Genomic DNA, 20,274 nt, shown 5'->3' on the forward strand with positions numbered 1-20,274 from the left:
ACCTTGTTCTCTCCTTCTCCCCCATTCTAGTTCACTTTCTCACTCTGCCTCTATCTCTCAGGCGTGTGTTTCTCTGAGGTCTTTATAATCATGATCTGTCTCTCTTTTTTTTGTTTCTTTTACCTCACCTTGTTCAGAATCCAGGCCCTGGCTCTGCCTTGCTCTGAACTGTTCTCACTTGGTCCCTAAGCATCTTCAACGCATCTCATGACAACCTCATCCTGCCCTCCTCTTCCTGTCTGGGCTCTCCCCCCTGCACCCCAATTTCTCCACCCAGGGTCCCTGTCTTGTGTTCCCCAGTGTCTCTGATTGGGGCTCAGGCTCCTGCAGCCGACCTCTACAACTCCTTCCAGCTACCCATTTGGGAGCCCTTGAGGCCTGGACTGGGTCCAGCTCCAGTGTGTCCCCATCACATTGAGGCCTGGATCACAGGGCATCAGTGCCCATCTCAGGGCTAAGTGACTTCTATGTTTGATCTCATTTTCTTTTCAGAACAAGGCAGAGGTTTGGGGGCTGTTCCACCCATCCTGTAGATAAGAAAACTGAGACTCAAAACTGATGGGTAAATTAAGGTCCCACAAGAACAAGGGGCGAGCCAGGTTTCAAACCAGGTCCGATGACTCTAAAGACCAGATGCTGCATTTGGACACTGTCCCCAGCCTTGGCTTGTTTGGTCCTCCCAGAGATCCATTGAGGTGGGGTCATAGTAACTATTTTACAGATGAGGAAACCAAGGCTGAGAGCAGTGAGGGCAAACTAAGGCAGGTCTTGAATTTGTGTGGCACTTTGCAAGTCAGGCTCAGTCCCGGGCGCCAGGCGGGGATTCAAACACACTGGCATGAGTCTATGTTGGATATTCTTGGTCACCTGAGTGGTTGCCAAGGACACAGCTATAGGCCACTGATCGAGAACTCAAACCACGTTCTCCTACTGCCCAAACAGCTGAGTACAGCCTCCCTTCTCGGGGCCTGCATCCTGGGCCAGGCTAGAAACAGAATCTAATGCCTTGTAGAGCCCCACACATGCCTTTCCTCTGAGTCTGCCCAGGCTGTTCCCACTGTCTGGAACACCAGGCTCCCTTCTGGCTCATTCAGACTAGAATTAGAGAGCCCAGCTCAGATGTGACTCTTCCAGAGAGGGTCCAGGCATTCAAACCCACTCTGCCATGTCACTTAGCTTTCTGTGCCTCAGTGTCCCCACTTAGAATATAGGCTCATGTTGCAGGTTTGTTGTGAAGGTTAAATGAGATAATACATGCAACATACTGACCTCACAGCCTGCTCCTGGTGTGCACCCTGTCAATGAAAGTAACTGATAAACACTTGAGAAAACACAGAGGATCAGGTAAGGATTAAAAAAAATGACTGCTTTGTGCTCCTTTCCAGGAGTGGCGGGTGAGGAGGAGCTGCAGGTGATTCAGCCTGAGAAGTCTGTATCGGTTGCAGCTGGAGAGTCGGCCACTCTGCACTGCCATGTGACCTCCCTCATCCCTGTGGGGCCCATCCAGTGGTTCAGAGGAGCTAGACCAGGCCGGGAATTAATCTACAATCAGAAAGAAGGCCACTTCCCCCGGGTAACAGCTGTTTCAGACCCCACAAAGAGAAACAACATGGACTTTTCCATCCGCATCAGTAACATCACCCCAGCAGATGCCGGCACCTACTACTGTGTGAAGTTCCGGAAAGGGAGCCCTGTCGATGTGGAGTTTAAGTCTGGAGCAGGCACTGAGCTGTCTGTGCGTGGTGAGTACCGCGTGGGCCTCCTTCACCCCTGGTGTGTGACAATAACTCAATAATAACACCTTCCATTCTTTGAGCAATGATGAGGTGTGGTGGTGGCTGCTCCTTTTCATGAATTGATGTCTCCCCTTTTACAAATAAGGGAAATTGAGGCCTGGAGATGTCATGCTATTTGCTGAAGGCTCCACGGCTGGTAAAGGGTGGGAACGTGTGCATCCTTCATCTGCCTGGCTCTGTAGCCCTGGCCTCTTCAAAGCTGACCCAGCCCTTTGGTTCCACAGATGAGGAAACTTGACAGATAGAGTGACTTGCCCGGGCACAGGGCCAGACCTCACCTGCTGCCTCCAGAGAGCACTCCCTCTCAGGGCAGCCGAGTCTCCTTTATGGGACAAGCATTCACTGAGAACCTACTGTGTGCCAGGCTCCGCCAAGCTTGTGTTCTCATCCCTTCCAATAAGAAATCCACCCAGGGCAGGGAGCAGGGAGGGTGTGTTTCCTTTATTTCGTCGCCAAACACCAACGGAGATTCCTAAAAGGCACAGATTTACTGTTTAATCTGATGGCCCTGGTGAGAGGAGAAGCCAGAGGTTTGGGAATTTTCTGTGGGTCTTTTAGAAAAACCCTTGTGTGATTTAGGGACTGATTCATGCAGTCACTAAAGCCTCTGAACAAAGCTGGGTCATCATAGAATATCCCTCACCCCAGGGAGGAGGTCTCCCTTCTGGGTGACTTTGGGTTCCTCAGTTAAGGCAGCAAAGATGCTCATTTTGTATTTACTGTCAGAGCCCCAGGATCCTTGTTCTAACTCCGGATTCTGGGACATTAGTGCAGGAAGCACCCTCAGACCATCCAGCCCAACCCCTAGTTACAGGTGGAAACTTGGAGTCAGGAGATGACAGGGGCCTTGTCCACAGTCATAGGCCCAGTTAGTGACAGGATCTGGACCAGAGCCCACATCTGATTCCAGGGAGGCTCCTTCCTGCCCCAGTGTTAGACATTGTTTGCATAGAAGAGCCTGGTGCATCATAGGTGCTGATTGAAAGCTCCTTGAACAGAACCGCTAAGCAGGAAGCCAGCACTTCTCCTTTTCATCAGTTTCCTAAAGGTTCACAATACTCACATTCAGACCATTAGGCCCATTGGTGGTTGGAAAACCTCTCCCAAACGTAAGCCATATCATTTGATACTGAGATTTCATATCAGGATAGAGACCTGCTCCATTGTGTAATAGCTACAGAATACTCCAGCTTATGGAAATACCAGATTTATTTTACAGCCTTCCATTGATGGATATGTAAGTTGCCCCAACCTTGAGCTATTAAAACAGTCCTGCAGTGGATGACCTTATACATGTGTGACCCTACTCACGGGGTAGATGCCCACTGGAAGTGCCATTGCTAGATCAGAGGGGGTGTGTGTTTTAATGTGTGTGGCTATGGCCTAATTTCCCTCCTAGACATTATAACAATCAAGTCTCCCCACAACCGCTGGACATAGGCAGGGAGGGTGGCTTTATTCTGATTGTGCAGATATTATAGGAAAAGACATTGAAGTTCCCAGATGATGCATCTCGTGCCTAGACAATCACAGCAAGTAAGTGGCTCAGGTGTGACCCAGATCTGCTGACTCCTAGCAGAGTGCTCACTCCTCTTTGCCATGCTGTCAGCCTAAATGATGCCCTGGATGAGAAAGGAGGGAGGTGGGAGGGGGCCAGGGAGCAGCAGCTGGACCAGATCCTCATCCTGACACTTTCTCCTTTTATAACAAGTACTATGAAGGAAGAGCCATTTCTTGCCCCCTTTACAGATAAGGACTCTGAGGCTCAGAGAGGAGACCTGTGTGGTGAGCCAGTGGGGGAGCCAAGGTTTGATCCCCACCAGCCTGACTCACAGCCCCTGTCTCTGTAACACTCAGCTATGCTTGTCAAAGTGTGAAGAAATGCTCCACCCTTCTCATTCCAAACTCTTGCAGTTCTATAGCAACAAGCATAGGCTGAGGCAGGAGAATGCTTGAACCCAGGAGACGGAGATTACAGTGAGCCGAGATCGCACCACTGCACTCCAGCCTGGTGACAGGGCAAGACTCTGTCTCAAAAGAAAGAAAAAACAAAACAAGTCCTATGGGAGTAGGAGGGACTGGCCCCCATCAGAAAGGTCCTGCAGATGTCTCATGATATGGGAACTTGTTCCTAAAGGACAGGTCTCAGAACATCACTGAGTAGCATCCATGGAGCAGAGTTGGGCCTCCTGCAGCCCAGCAGACCACGTGCCCACCTACTCGTGGTGCTGAGGACTAAGGATGAGGAGATGAGGCATTTCCTGGTGGGTGCTTGGGGCTCATTGGAGCAAGAATTTATATTATCCCCTCAGGCTGTCAGGAGCCCACTGACTTCAGTTTATGGCTATAGGGTAACCAGATCTGGGTACCCTGGAGGGAGGCTTCTCCCTAGAACTGCATGAAGTCAGGGATCTCAAAGGGAAAAAGGGAAGGTGGTGGTCAGTGTCAGGGTTCATGAAGTTCAGGCACTTGCTCAATTGATTGACACAAGAGCTTGGGGAACACTGGAAATGCCCACTGGGTACATGAGGGATGAGGAGACAGTGCCTTCGCTTTTCTCAGCCTCAGTTTCCTCATCTGTAGAATGGTGATAATCAGGGACTCCTTTGGCAGTGTGGAAAGGATTTGAGTTCCTGTATATAAAACACCCAATGCAGAATAGACACCCCCAAATCAAGGTTTTTTTTTTTAATTATTTTTGAGATGGAGTTTCACTCTTGTTGCCCAGGCTGGAGTGCAACGGTGCCATCTCGGCTCACTGCAACCTCCACCTCCTGGGTTCAAGCGATTCTGCTTCAGCCTCCCAAGTAGCTGGGATTACAGGCACCCACCACCACAGCCAGCTTTTTTTTTTTTTTTTTTTTTGTATTTTTAGTAGAGACAGGGTTTCATCATGTTGGCCAGGCTGGTCCCAAACTCCTGACCTCAGGTGATCCACCCACCTCAGCCTCCCAAAGTGCTGGGATTACAGGTGTGAGCCACCGCACCCTGCCATCAAGGTGTTATTTTAAGATGTGTTACCTTGGGCAACCCAGTTCCCCTTGCTGAGCCTCAGTTTCCCCATGTGTAGGATGTCGATAATTGTACCAACCTTTCCAGGATGTTATGAGGATGCAGGGAGCCTGAGGAGAAAATAGACCATAGTAAGCAATGGGGTTTTCCCAAGATCATGTGATCTTGGGCAAATCCTGGCTTCCCTGAGTCCTCAGCTTCCCTGTCTATGAAATGATGATGATGATTGCCAACCCTCACAGGTTCTGTGAGGATTGGAGAGGATGTACAGAGCCTCGGAATGGTGGCGGTGTTCGGGTTATCACTGAGCTCCTGCAGAACTGTAATTAGGAGAGTGTAGCCAGAGTCCAACTGCCTGGGCCCCATCCCAGCTCTGCCACCTCCTGGCTCTGTGACCTGGGACAAGGCACTCCACCACCATGGGCCTCAGTGTCCTCACTTGTCAGTGATAACACCAACCTCACAGACCAGGAGTTGGGACCGAATGAGTTAAATCCTGTAGAGTGCTTAGGGCAGCGCCTGGCCTGCAGTCAATGTTCAACAGATGTGAACTGTGTGATGTGAAGCCATGCGGCCTCAGATGGGTCAGTGCTCCTCCAGGCCTCAAGGGTAAATGGTCCTTAGGATGTACGCAGGTAGTTTTCAATCTTGGCTGCTCTTTAGGATCATCTGGGAAACTTTGCAATAAATCCCGGGCTCCACCACAGAAATGCCTCTTCAATTGGCCTGGCAGGGGCCTAGGCTTCTGAAGTTTTTAATTAATCCAGAAGATTCTAATACAGAGCCAGGACTGAAAATCCCTGGGATAGACACCCAGAGGTCACAGAGGACAAGTTGGAAAAGATGGTCCTCTGTGGTGCCAGATGGGAGAACAGCTTTTCAGGGTGTGGATGCTTCTGAACAACGCGCACCCAGGACAGCTCTTTGGAGGCCCCAGTGGCCTGGCCAGACCTCTTCTTATAATACAGGCCTTGGGGGCCGAGGTAGGGGCCCCAGACAATGCCCTGCTCAGATCCAGCCTCAGTGTGGGGAAACCTTCCATCTTGAAAATGTTTGTGTCTAAACGACCGCCGGAATCCCAGCAAATCCTTCCAGTTCGGCCCCAGAATCCTCCCTGCCTCGACACACCAAGATGTCACGGAGGAGTCTGTTCCCTCCTCCTTTAAAATGCTTCCAGCTTCTGTAAATGGCTCCTCTGGAGGGAGGCGCCTGTGATCTTATTTGTGTTTTGAAAGCCAATTCGCCAAACTTGTTTCCTGAGGGGATTGTTTAGAAAAGGGGAGAGAATCCTCACTTGGTGCTTTCTGCTCCTTTTATCATGTGGGTTTGTCATGAGCCGCAGGGAGCAGGGTTTGAGCCTTTTCTTGGTGTTTCTGCTCCTCTTTGTTCTGCTGCCTGAAGGATAAATGTGTAGATTCAGAAGCAATAATGACCAGACCTCCTGATAACAGTCACAGGGGTCATTTATTAAGCACCTGCTGCATACCAGGCTCTGTGCTTGCATTCATCCTCCCTCTTCTTACCAGAGTGGGGTTTGTATCCACTTTTGGCCCTGGACCTCTCTGAGCTTCGTCCTAAAAGGGGCTCACACAAGGATCCCCTCACAGAGATGGAGTGAGGATTAAGGAGCTGAGGGGCATGGAGGGAGCAGCCAGTGTCCAGCTCCAGAGAAGCCCTGGATAAATGGGAACTGATTGCAGCCCCTCAGCCCTGTGGGGACATCCAGGCTGCTGGCCTCAATGACTTGACTTCTTCAAGTGACACCCTCGTTACTGTGCCCTCAAAATGTTTGATGGGTGTTAGGGAGCAAGTTAATATTTACAAATGCAAGTATGTGTGATGTATGCTTCCTGGTGACTGCGATAGGAGGTACAGGGTAATGATTAGCAATTTGGAGACACGTTTAGGACCCATCTGCAGGGAGAAACAGCCCGCGTTCTGATTCAGCCGTTTGTGTGCTTTCAGGACCCAGGAAGTGCTTCTGCCTGCTTGGGCGCCCTGTGTCTGTGTAATTAATTGATAATTAAGAAATTAACCACTTTGGCTTTCTCCACACTTGGTGATCTTTAGTATCTATCCAAAACTGACCCCAAAGAAGACCCCAGATTCAGAAAAGTGTCCCTTCCTTTCAAATTTAGCACTTGGCACAGATTAGACCCTGCTGGAATATTTGTGGAGAAAATGAAAAATATGAAGTAAATTCATAAATACCTGAAGAGAGAGCTTTGGATATGAATAAAGTCTGGGTTAAAGTTAGATCTGTTTTTGCTTATTTTCGTGAAGCATCTTCTGTGTTTATGCAAAGCAAAACTGCTTCTGTTGCCTCATTTAATCCTCGCTGCATCCTAGGAAGGAGAAATGCTGCTGTCCCATTTTACAGACAAGGAGCTGGGTGTGCCAGGCCGCCCCTCTCATGGGCTGAGTGGCCTGGTTCCAGCTCTCATGGTGGTGCCACTTTGCTACTTACTCCCTGCACTGACCTCTATAAACGCTCTCTCTGAGGTTGGCACTGTTGCCAGGAGAGGCAGGGTAGAAAAGTTAATACCAAGGATGAGATGGATCGTTAATTTTGATCCTGTGCCCAAATTGGTGGAAGTCACCCTGTGTGGAGTGGAGAAGTTTGAACTCAGGCCTGGACTTCCCTTCGGGCCCTGCCCCTACACTGTCTGACCTCACGTGGGTCCTCACCTCTCCCAACCTTTGCATCCTGCTCTGTAAAATGAGAATAAGGACACCACCCTCATTAATCCTTCCACATTATTGGAAGGATAAAAAATAATGTCTCAGAAGGTTCTTAACATGTCACACACTTATCGTTAGTGATTGTCATCTGAGTCATGTCTCCTGATTATCGATGCTCCTTTTGTAGCCAAACCCTCTGCCCCCGTGGTATCGGGCCCTGCGGCAAGGGCCACACCTGCGCACACAGTGAGCTTCACCTGCGAGTCCCATGGCTTCTCACCCAGAGACATCACCCTGAAATGGTTCAAAAATGGGAATCAGCTCTCAGACTTCCAGACCAACGTGGACCCCGCAGGAGAGAGCGTGTCCTACAGCATCCATAGCACAGCCAAGGTAGTGCTGGCCCACGAGGACGTTCGCTCTCAAGTCATCTGTGAGGTGGCCCACGTCACCTTGCAGGGGGACCCTCTTCGTGGGACTGCCAACTTGTCTGAGACCATCCGAGGTAGAAGACCCTCACCCAGCCCAAGCCCACACCTGGCCGCCAAGCCCAACCCCCACCACCCTCCACTCATCCAGCTCTACTCTTGCTCCAGGGCTTGAAATGCCTGGAACCTAAATTCCTAACTGCCCACCTCCTATGCCCCTAGATGTACCAGCCACTTACTAACATTTTAATGGCAGTGGCTAGGTGACCACACCACCCACCAGGTGCCAAGGACTGTGCTAGCCGTTTCATTTATTTCACTGATAGCAAACACAATTAATGAGTACCTGCTATGAGCTAAGCCACTATGTGCTTGGTGATTTTCTTTATTTTGCTACAGTTACAACATTCCAACTGCATGCCAAGGGTGGTGCTTATAGATTTCACTCATTCTTAGCCTAGCAGGAGCTACCAGTCCTTGAGCACCTACTGTGTGCTGGGCATTGTGCTTAGTAATTTCATTCATATGCAAAGAGCACCCTCAATGTCTGAGCACCTGCTGCCTGCCTAGCACTGTCCTGGTGATGCCCTCACCGTGTTGGTGGGAGCTACATTATGCAGCCCTCCCTGTGATCTGTCTGTGCCACAAGGTCAGAGCTTCTGCCCTGTGCTGTTTCAGTTCCACCCACCTTGGAGGTTACTCAACAGCCCATGAGGGCAGAGAACCAGGTGAATGTCACCTGCCAGGTGAGGAAATTCTACCCCCAGAGACTACAGCTGACCTGGTTGGAGAATGGAAACGTGTCCCGGACAGAAACGGCCTCGACCCTTACAGAGAACAAGGATGGCACCTACAACTGGATGAGCTGGCTCCTGGTGAATGTATCTGCCCACAGGGATGATGTGAAGCTCACCTGCCAGGTGGAGCATGACGGGCAGCCAGCGATCAGCAAAAGCCATGACCTGAAGGTCTCAGCCCACCCGAAGGAGCAGGGCTCAAATACCGCCGCTGGTGAGGCCTCTATTTCAGCTGACCCAGCTCTTTTAAACTTTTAGTTTTGTGGGTTTTTTTAAATGTTAAAAGTAGTAATTCATGCTTATTGTAGAATAATCTAGAAGTCTATAAATATAAAGTACAATTTTAATGTCAGCTCCATTTCCCCAAATCCCACACTCCAAGAGTCACCACTGGTAAGAGTTTGATGGACATCTTGATAGATCTTTTGACATAGATTTCTATCACAGGAGGAAAGAGGGAGAGAGGGGGCCCATCTGTTCATGGTGCCTGCATCTTGCCTTCTTCACCTGACAGTTGTCACGCTCCCCATTTCTCACTGGCCCAGCCCCTCTTCCCTACTCTTTCTAGCCTCTGCCTCATCTCCCTGGCTGCCACTGGGAGCCTGCCCCACTGGAAGCCAGGGTGGAGTCACTCAGGGTGTTTGCAGCTTGTCCCACATACAGTCAGTGCTTCAGTGAACATCCTTGTACATGTTCCATCCCACATGTGACTATTTCTGTGTGATTGCCCAAGGAACACTTTAGGCCAAAAGGCATACTCATGTAAGGAGGAGATAATGCTGTCACTGCCCTGAGAGAGTGTGAGGGTGTCAAGGTGCCATTTTCTCAGCCCCTGCAATGTGGTGTTGGTGTACATCTCTTCTGTTTTCAGATGGTGGCACCTGGTCGGCATTTCAGTGCAGCCATGGAATATGTCATCACCTGTTATCAATGTGGCCGATGCCCTGTACATAGTAGAACCCTTGAATGGATTAGAATAGAAGCCATTTCTGTCCTTCATGCACCCTTCAGGGAAGCTCTAAAAGACAGCCTTGGGGCTGTGTCAAAGTGACCCTTTGGTTTCACCAATGCCGGATTTTCTTAGGATGTGTAGGGCATCGGCCAATGCTGGGTTTTCATAGGATGTGTGGAACATTGGCCAATGCCGGGTTTTCCTAGGACGTGTAGGGCATTGGGCAATGCCGGGTTTTCGTAGGACGTGTAGGGCATCGGGCAATGCCGGGTTTTCGTAGGACGTGTAGGGCATCGGGCAATGCCGGGTTTTCCTAGGACGTGTAGGGCATCGGGCAATGCCGGGTTTTCCTTGGATGTGTAGGGCATCGGGCAATGCCGGGTTTTCGTAGGACGTGTAGGGCATCGGGCAATGCCGGGTTTTCGTAGGACGTGTAGGGCATCGGGCAATGCCGGGTTTTCCTAGGACGTGTAGGGCATCGGGCAATGCCGGGTTTTCATAGGACGTGTAGGGCATCGGGCAATGCCGGGTTTTCATAGGACGTGTAGGGCATCGGGCAATGCCGGGTTTTCGTAGGACGTGTAGGGCATCGGGCAATGCCGGGTTTTCATAGGACGTGTAGGGCATCGGGCAATGCCGGGTTTTCATAGGATGTGTAGGGCGTCGGGGGACAGGATGTGTGGCTTTCTACACCAGCTCTGTTGCATACTTGCTGTGTGACCTTGGACGAGTCAGTGCCTCTCTCCGGGCCTCCACTTGCTTGTGGCTGTGTTGAAGGGGATGAGCTTCATGACCCCTCAGCTCTGAGTCTCAGCTGGTAGGGGCCATGATTATCTTGCTCAGCATTGCAGCTTCAGGGCCTGACCACAGTAGGCACTCAATAAATGCTTTTTGAGTGAAAGAGGATAAAAGAGTTAGTTGGTTGGCTGGTTGCTTGGTTGGTTGGTTGGTTGGTTGGTTACATAATCCTTAGCCAATGAGGTAGAGATGACTGTTGGCCCCAGTAACAGAAGAAGCAGCCAGGGTTTGGAGGGAGGCTTAACTGACTTGTCCAGGGTCACACAGCTACTTAGTAGCATAGATTTGAAATCACTTTTCTGTGGCTTAGAGCCCTGCTTCTGATGAACCACCGTGTTCTACTCTATGACCCCCTTACCTGTGCTGTGGGCAGTCAAGCCTCCATCGTCATTTCAAGAGTCCTGGTTCAGAGCCCCTATGCTAACTCCTGAGCCCAGTGTGCACGGCCCAGGTGCCAGGCACAGATCGGTGGTCAGCCCCTGAGCTGTGCAGAGCCTGCTAGCCACACTGCCCTTCTTCTAGCTGCTGATTGAGTTTCCAGCGGATCTGGGGTGCCCTCATGACCGCTCTGTGGTTCACTCCAGATGAGAAGGAATGTTTCTGTTCCTCAGGAGTGAGGAACACTCCTGTATCCTGCAGCAGGGGTTCCTCCGTAGCTGTCAGCGGCAAATATATTCCTCCCTGGCGCCTCAGCATGGTTTTTGTGCTGTTCATGGATGAGCGTCGTGGGCAAGTGTGTACAGACCTGTGAGTGTGCCCATGTGGCTTGAGACATCTGAGAAGGTCCAGCCAGATGTTCTCAGTTAATGATGCCTGCTTTAGTGGTGAAAAGCGGTGGTGGGTTTGGTTTTCTCTGTTTTTAATCTGCATACATGAAGCCTCTATTCCATGTGGTCCCTAGAGAACACTGGACCTAATGAACGGAACATCTATATTGTGGTGGGCGTGGTGTGCACCTTGCTGGTGGCCCTACTGATGGCAGCCCTCTACCTCGTCCGAATCAGACAGAAGAAAGGTGGGTGCATTCCCCTCTTCCTCCCTAAGGGTTTGTCCCTGGACTGTCCTCAGAGGGAGATGCCACTGGGTGCTTTGGGTTAAGGACATCAGCTTCTGCCAGTAGCAAGAAGTCCAGAGGTAGTGGTGCTAGGGCTGGGGCAGTGGCCTCACCACGTTAGAGTCTGGGTGGGTCACTCTGTGGCTTCTCCCTCATGGTTATAAGATGCTCATCACTGTCCCAGGCCCCATGTCCTCAAGGGGCCACTACTGATCAAGGGAGCTGCCAGCCTGGGAAGAGGGGAGGCAGGGACTCTTCTTACCTGTCTCAGGGAGGACATCGTCTTTCCCAGGAGCCTCTCGACAGACTTCTGCTTTCCTGGTACAAGTCTAGGTTACATGACCAGCCCCTGGACAGGAGGCCAGAGGGAATGGAGATAATAGCACCACCATTTGATTCGGAGGACTTAACAAGTGATTGCATGGGAAATGTTAGGGAAGTAACCTGGCACACAAGTGCTCAATAAATGTCAGCCCTGAGTATTACCCGTATTGTATGTAAGCCCAGAAATATGAGCCACCTCCCTAGAAAGCCCCCTCACAGGGCAAGTTGCATAGCCTTTGACTGCACAGCAGGAGGGCACAGGGTCAAACCCAGGACAAAGCTTCCCCTTGTTCGTGTGCATGTGTTACGTGTCTGTGTGTCTGTGTGTGTGTGTTGGTTGTTGGGAGGGTTGGTTGTTGCTGTGGCAGGGCCTCTGTCTTTGAAGTCAGACAAACCAGGGTTCCAGACCCTGGTTGTATACTCTAAACAATCAATTTGGCCTCTACAAGCCTCAGTTTCCCCATCTGTAAAATGGGTTTAGCAAAGCCTGTCTTGGAGAAGTTACAAGATCCAAATAAGCCCATGTGAAATAACGGGTCTGACACATTCTAGGATCGCCATAAATATATGTTCTCTTTCCCACTCTTGGAGAAGACAATTTTAAGCTGGTATTTCTGCAACCTTTTTTTATTACAAGAGATAGAAATACATTTCACATCTCAACCCAACACATACACACACCCTTTGTATATAAAATTAAAACTGATATTTTCTTTTTTGTCATATTCTTTTTTCTGTTTAAAATGCTGGTTGTGACCCACCGCCTCCAAAGGGACAAGTGCTGTCCCGAGCTGCCTTTCTGTGGCCTGGCACAACTGAGCTTGGATGGGCACATTGTACACTAATCACGCATCCCTTCGGTAGCTTCTTCACCTCTGCCTCCCAAGTTTCCCTCCCTCCTGGGCTGGCTCTGAGATACTGGCCAAGCCTCATGCTCCTGTCTGGGAGGGTTGGAGTCAGGCCCTGCTTCTGCAGAATCTGCAAGATGTCCCACCAAGACGTCTACCCAATGGATTCCCTAAAGTTCCTGGAGAGCCCCACACAGGGAGGACTCCTCCTTGGGTGGGGAAGCAGGTCCCTTCCTCACCAAGGGTGACAACCCATCCCATGGGATGAAGCATTCGTAGCGGCCGATAGTGACATCCTGGCCATCTCAGCCCCAGGCAGCATGCCAGGCTCCTGGCACATGTGAGCTCATTACTGTGGGCTTAGGTGTTGCAGAGGAATGGAGTTTGCAGGGCTGCAGCTCTGGTAAAGGCCACCCAGCCTGAGTGGCAGGTCTGTGTGCAGAGTCTAGCTCTCAAACACAGGCTCCAGTGACAGGGACGGCTAGTATCCCCCAGCAGTTCCAATGTGCCAGGCACTGCTCACTGTGCTTTCCCTGTAGTATCAGTCAGTGCTCACCACAGACCTCATGGGTGACATTACTAACCCCACTTTACAGATGAGGAGACTGAGGCATGGGAAAGTTATAAAACTTGTTCAGGGCCTCACAGCCAGGAGGTGGTGGGGCCAGAATTTAAACCCAAGGACCATGTCTAGGACCACCTTGCACACTACCTCCCTCTGCCATAACTAGACCCCCCCCTTCTCCCTCATTAGGGTCCTGGAGGGGTCTGCCCAACCTCTCAGTGCTCACAGTGAAATGTCCTGATTGCAACTCAACCACTACCCAGCTGTGTGACCCTGAGGAGTCACCTAGTATCTCTGGTGTAAAAGGGGGGTGACTGGTGTCCTGTCACTGGATTTCCAGAGATGACTTGTGTCCAGCACTTTGCAACCTGTCAGCCTCCACTCAGACTTTCAGTGCTGAGCACAGCTTCCAACTGGTACACCTCATCTAAAGATCCAGGACCTGCCCAGGCACCAAGCGTTAACCCGGCAGCAAGAATTCTTGCACTGTGGCAGCCTCCAGCCTATTAAAGTGCAGTGCAGAGTGCATTTGGGTGTGCATGTTGCTTTTTAATTACAATTTTACAGCAAAATGGGATCAAATGGCTGCTGAACCCTGGAGGCTTCTCTGTGGGTTACCCCATATCACAGGTTTAAAACCTCTGAACCAGATGGATACTTTCTTTCCTTCCAAGATCCTTTTTTTGGAAAGTGGTGGCATGTAAATAAATGGATGCTCAGCCCAACCCTGCAAGTTATAGAAGCTCAGAGAGAGGAAGTGACCCATCTAGGGTCACACAGTGAGTGAGTGGGTAGCAGACCCAGGGTTCACACCTGATCCCCGATTTGCAGCCCTGCTAGAATCTGTTTTCAAGCCACGAAGGGCACTGATTGGGACCTAGGCTTGTTGGAGGGTCTCCGCTGAGGTTTGTGGTTGAATGGAGGTGAGACCCAGACAGAGGTTGGGCGGTTGTCCCCTCCCAGGCTGAGGGCTGCTTTTGGACTCCTGGCAACTTCCAGAAGTGGAAAAGCAGGACCATCTAGCTTACTCCTTCACAGGCTTCCTTGGTGGAAGAGGATGCCCACTGGGTGGGCATGGGGGTCTCCTGTGGTTCCAAGGATGTGATTACAGCATTTCCTCTCCACGTCCCTGGAGGCAAACCTTTTGCCAAAAAATAGTTACATAAGAAAAGTGTGCTTCTAGTTAAACAACTGGCTTTTGTTTCTTTTGTCTTTCAGCCCAGGGCTCCACTTCTTCTACAAGGTAAGTGCATCATTGGTCCAGACCCTCTTGCAGTTATTATTTGGTTGTTTGACAGCCCCCCAGACTACAAAGCATAATCCATGTCCACTGACCTCACCAGTGTGTTGGTCAACATGTCTCTTTCTCTCCTTTGTAAGCTCCTCACACTGGGTCATGCTGTTTTTAATTATTGTCCCAAATGAGGGTTTTTTTTGGTGCACAGAGGCGCTGATTTCTTGCTTGCTCTCCCCAGACAACGAGACCCTTGTCTAATCCCATGTGGACTGGGGCAGAGACCTCCCGGGCTTTCTGTCCTCACAGACATCCCGCACATGCCACCGGATGCATCCTCCCAGATCCAAGTTGTATACTTTACTCTTTCCTTTGTTTAGTAAATATTTATCGAGTACCTTGGCGTGCTGTGGCCCTGGAATGCCGGGATGAGTAGGATAGAATCTGTGCCCTCTGCAAGCTCACAGCCTGGTCAGAGGCTCAGACGGTGACATTACATCACTGATGTACGTCACCAATGGCACTTTAGTTTGTTGATTCACATTTTTAGTGACTTGAGTCCCTACTATGTGCCAGCCCTGTTCAGGACCAGCTGGTGATATAGCAGTAAACAAGAATCAGCCTAGGCTTTCATGGGGCTCAACGCCGGTGAGAGAAACAGGCATAAACGCAGAAATAAAGTGATTCATGGTGTCATATCAGGTGGCGACAACTCCTATCCTGCAAGAGGATGGAGGTGAATGGTGGGGGACTGTCTTAGGCAGAGGAAGGGACTGCCTCTGAAAAGGGGATGCAAGCAGGTGCCTGAAACTAGTGAGCTATGTTGGAGAGCAGCATGCTGGGCCAGAGAGGAGGCCTGTGTGCTGGGCCAGAGGGAAGGAGAGGAAGAAGATAAGGTCAGGAAGACACAGGTCTTCGGCATCTTGGTGTCCTTTGCAGATGCCCCTGCAGTCAGAGGTGTTATGAACTATTTTGTGAAAAGCCTTTATCGGCTTTTTGGAAGGCCTCTGATCTTCATCGGCTTTTCGGAAGGCCTCTGATCTTCATCCCCAGCAGAGCAGAGGCAGCACACCATAATCTGCCACGTGAACCTATCTGCATAGAACCATGTGGACATCCGTGCTAAGGGTGATAAATAAAACTATAAATAGCTTCATGTTGGTTCACACCAGATTTTGCCAGCAACTGCATAGTGCCAACCTTTTGATGGTTTAGAGCTTTCTGGGTTTCAGAATTACAGAATAGGACATGATGATCTGGAGTGGGGCCTGTGGGTGTTAGAAGGACTTGGAATTTTATCCGCAGTGGGATGAGGAACAAAAAGATGGACATGATCTGACTTTTGTTTTAAAAGTGTCGCCTGGCTACATGTGGAGCCCAGACTACAGGAGGTGAGGGTGTGTAGGTGACTGTAGCGGTCCCGGTCCAAGCAGAAAAAGATGGTGACCTGGACCAAAGTGGTGGGATGGGCTGAGAAATGCTTAGATTCTGGATATATTTTGAAGGTAGACACAAGAGGACTTGCTGACAGATTGGCTGTAGGGTTAAGGACCACCTCAAGATTGGGGGCAGTGGAGTGCTGTATCCTGAGTTGGGGGGTGCAGGTGATGGGTGGAGTGATGGGGCAAATATCAGGCAAAGCAGTTGCATATAGCAGGAGCAGCTCTTCTGCCAGAGAAGGCTCTGGGAAGCATCCGGTGCCCCGCTCCTGCCCAGCAGTGTGAGTCCAAGGTACTCTTGGGATAAAGCCTTGCTTCTTGCTCTGATCTCCACAGGGGGCCTCCTGGTCTGAGCCCTGCCCAACCTTCTGGCCTTCTCCTCCCCTGAACAAGCAGAGCTGCCTCTCCAGCAAAACTAGGCTCTTCACTGCCTTCCGGGCACATGTGTTTTCCTTTTGTCATGCTTGCGCCTGTCACACTCCCACACCTAGGACACTCTTCCAAGGGCGAGACTCGTTTATATCCTTTGCCAAAAACCTTCAGTGGCTCTACCTGTCCCTCCAGATAAAGTCCAGATGCCTCCCTGAGGCTCCTGGGCCCCTTGTGGTCCAGTTGCCTTGAACAGTTTCACTTCCAGCCACCCCCTGTCCTCACATTTCACGGCTCAACCACACTGTGCTCCCCCGCCTCCCCTCCTCCCACAGGCTGGGCCCTCACTCTCCTCCTCCCCCTTGCACACTGCCCTCTCTGCTGGGGTGTGCTCCCTGCCCCTGCTCATGCACTACCCAGGGTCCCCCAGCTCCAGGGGTGGCAGGCACAGTGGGCTCTGTGAATGGTACCCCCTGGAGTTATGCAATGTGGTAGCTAGAGCGGGACCCCTCCTGTCACCTGGTCACCTCCTGCTCCTCCTGAGGTCAGCAAGGGCACGACATCCTCCAGGGTTGGGGGGCTTCCTGTGAACCTTCCTGGTGCCCCAGCAGGGACACCCCGGTGTGTTCAAGGTGTCTCTGCACCTGTCCCATTTCATAACCCACCCCTCGAGGCCAGGGCCCATGTCCCTGAGGTTCACTGCAAATAGCTGCTAAACTTGGCACCATGCCTGGAATGGGATAGGTGCTTAGTAAAGGTTTATCGAATGAACAAGTGAACAAATGAATGAATGAATGGATCAATGCATGCCATCCTAAACCACTGTGGCACTTCCCACTCTGCCTTCTCTGAATCCCTAAAATGCTGCTTCCCAGTGGCTACACAGCCCCATCTAGGAGCATCTCTCTTTTTTGTTTCTGTTGTTGTTATTTTTTTTTTTTTTTTTTTTTTTTTTTTTTGAGATGGAGTTTTGCTCTTGTTGCCCAGGCTGGAGTGCAATGGTGTGATCTTGGCTCACCACAACCTCCACTTCCTGGGTTCAGATGATTCTCCTGCCTCCGCCTCCTGAGTGGGATTACAGGCATGTGCCACCACGCCTGGCTAATTTTGTATTTTTAGTAGAGATGGGGTTTATCCTTGTTGGTCAGGCTGGTCTTGAACTCCCAACCTCAGGTAGTCCACCCGCCTCGGCCTCCCAAAGTGTTGGAATTACAGGCGTAAGCCACTGCGCCCGGCCCTGTTGTCATTATTTTTTACTTGTCTTACCTCCCCGATTAAACAATGAGTTTCTGGAAGAATAGAACATTGTCAATAATAATAACAGCAGTAGCAGCTACCACTTATTGAGCAGTTACTGTGCTCCTGGCACGATCTATGCCTTTATGTATATTAGCCCACTTGTGATTTTAATTCTTGCAGAAAACCAAGATATGATATGATTTATCACTATCCCAATTTTATAGAACAGTGGTTTTCAAACTTGAGGGTGTTACAGAATCCCCAAAGGACTTGTTAAAACACAGATTACTGGGCCCAACCCCCAAAGTCCCTGATTGAGAATCTCTATTTCCACGAGTTCTCAGGTGGTGCTGATGCTGTTGTTCCCCAGCCACACTTTGAGAACCCCTGTTCTAGAAGGTTCTTATTCCCTATCCTATGGTTGAGGAAATTGAGGCTCAGAGAAGGCGTGACATTCCCGAGGTCCTGCGGCTAGGAAGCACCGGAATGATGACTTCAGCCTTGACATCTCTTGCACTAAAGCTGGTGCCTTCATCACTGTTCCCATGCTTCTTGCTGTCTATTTCTTCTTCCCCAGAGAAACCAACCGTTTTCTGCCTGTTTTTTTTTTTTTCCAGCGTGAGCCTACCAAGGGATCCATGAGATCACTTGCTCCCTTTCATCTCTCTAAACCAAAGCAATAGCTAGTGAGTGCTAATGGTGGTTTCCCATGCAGCAGCCGGCTTCGGCTTTGGCTTGCTGGGATCAGACATTTTCCAGAGGACGTTGGTGTGAGTAACAGCCGAGCACCTCAGGGAGGCTGCAAGCGGAGAAGCTGCCACTTTGAGCTCAAAGAGTTCTTCAGGTTGCAGGGCTGGTGGAGGGATTGGCTCTCTCTCACTCCCTGGGTTAGGAATGTACAGACGGAATCTTGTCTGTAATCTTCCCCAGCCCAGACGAGAGAAAAATGTGTCTCTGCTCTCTTAATTGGGCACTGGGGTTCATTTGATCAGCCATTTATTCACTTGTCAGACATTCACTGCGTTTATTCTTGGAATATTTAGGGCTTCCCTGAGTCTTTCATTTATTCATCTGGACTGAGCCTAACTCAGTGCCAAGCCTTGAGCTGGGGGTTGCAAAGGGGAGCAGAAAAGGCCCACCCCTGGTCTCCTGGCACTTCAGAGCCAGTGAGAAAGATTCATTCATTCATTCATTCATTCAACAAATGCATATGGACTACTGACAATGTGTCAGCCCAGTTCTTGGTGCTGGGGCTTCAGCAGTGAATGAGACTGGCCCAGTTCCTCCCTGTGTGAAGCTCAATGTCCGCTGAGGAGACAGGTTACCAGACAAGCTGGAAAGTTAATAAGGGATGTTGTGCAGCTGCTGACTAAATAAAATGAAGCCAGGTATGGGATAGAGCAGATCAAGGAGGTGGGGCCTGGGGCGAGCAGGGAGGACTTGTCTGCAAGGTGACATTTAGAAGATCACTGAAGGATGAGGAGGCTTTAGCCATGGGAATATCTAGGACAAGACTACACCAATCAGAGGGAATAGCCAGTGCCAAGACCCTGAGACAGGAGCAGTCAGATGCATGCACACAACGCAGAGGAGGCCAGAGGAGCTGGAGCAGAGCAGAGGCAGGAGAGGGATGGAGCCTAGAGCAGTCGGCTAGGCTGAGCCTTGGAGCTGGTGTCACTTGACCACCTTGGAGTGGTTATAGAGGGATTGAGCATTCTGAGCAGAAGAGTAACATGACATCACTTATGCATTTCAGATAGGGAGAATGGAGGGCAGGGAAGCAGGAATAGAGGTGGGGAGATCAAGGAGGAGGTTCTTCAGGTATCAGGAGAGTTCGGGTGGTGGAGAGGATGGGGTGGCTGGCTTTGATGGATATTTTGGAGGTGGAGCCGATGAGCCCTAGGTTGGATTAGATGAGAGCTGTAAAGGAAGAGAGAGAAGAATCAGGGCTGACTCCCACTTCTCCAGCCTGAGCACAGGATGAACAATGGTAGAGCTATTCACTGAAATAGGAAAACCCAGGGGAGACACAGATATGGGGAAAATGGATAATTGGTTATAGTCTGAAATTGCTTTGAAAGAGAAGAACCCAATGTTTTGAGAATGGAGTTTGGGGGTTCAGTGAATATTTCTCCAAGAAAAGGCTGTTTAAAATAGCATCTGAAGGAAGAAAAGGATTGAAGCAGATGAAGAGGCAGCAGCACGGAGCATGCAAAGGCCCTGGGGCAGCCTGACTGGCATTCATTCCAAATCACTGTTTTTGAGCACATGTGGTGAGGAAGCATGGCAGGCAGGCAGACAACAATAGAAACCGGATATGCAGATAGACAGGAGATCTGAGATTGTCATGGAGGGGCAGCCCAGCCAGCCCAGCACTGTCAGCAGAGCCATCACAAGGTGACACCATCGTTGAGTCTTGAAGGAGACACGAAAGTTAGCCAAGAGGAAAACTGATCAAGGGGGTCCTTCGAGGCTGCTATTGAAGCATGAAGTACATAACATCAAATGCCACCCCCCCGAAATACCTGGTGGGTAGATGAGTGGGTACATGAGGGTAGGGCAGCGAATTAGCCTGGAGGCAGCACATCAGACCACATGGGACTCTGAGCAGGGCGATGAGTTGGACTTGAACCAGCCAGCCAGTGGGGAGCTCCAGGAGGGCTGGAGGCCAGTAGGGTGGGGACAGACCTGCGTGATCTTCCCCAGCAGACGTGCCCCTGCTCCTGGAGGGTTGTTT

General features: G+C 50.5%; 1 protein-coding gene across 8 annotated transcripts in view; it reads left to right on the forward strand.

The window, feature by feature from the left end:
- The window catches only part of LOC129474824 (tyrosine-protein phosphatase non-receptor type substrate 1), a 45,905-nt gene that overhangs the window by 19,368 nt on the left and 6,263 nt on the right, over positions 1 to 20,274 (forward strand). For all 8 annotated transcript variants that reach the window (XM_055266596.2, XM_055266592.2, XM_055266597.2 and 5 more), the window contains exons 3-7: positions 1,386 to 1,742; positions 7,678 to 7,995; positions 8,597 to 8,929; positions 11,367 to 11,480; positions 14,475 to 14,499. In XM_055266596.2, coding sequence (XP_055122571.1) covers positions 1,386 to 1,742; positions 7,678 to 7,995; positions 8,597 to 8,929; positions 11,367 to 11,480; positions 14,475 to 14,499 — 1,147 coding nt within the window. The remainder of the gene's footprint in view (positions 1 to 1,385; positions 1,743 to 7,677; positions 7,996 to 8,596; positions 8,930 to 11,366; positions 11,481 to 14,474; positions 14,500 to 20,274) is intronic.

This window comes from Symphalangus syndactylus, chromosome 24 (assembly GCF_028878055.3).
Source record: "Symphalangus syndactylus isolate Jambi chromosome 24, NHGRI_mSymSyn1-v2.1_pri, whole genome shotgun sequence".
In the NCBI taxonomy this organism is placed as follows: Eukaryota; Metazoa; Chordata; class Mammalia; order Primates; family Hylobatidae; genus Symphalangus; species Symphalangus syndactylus.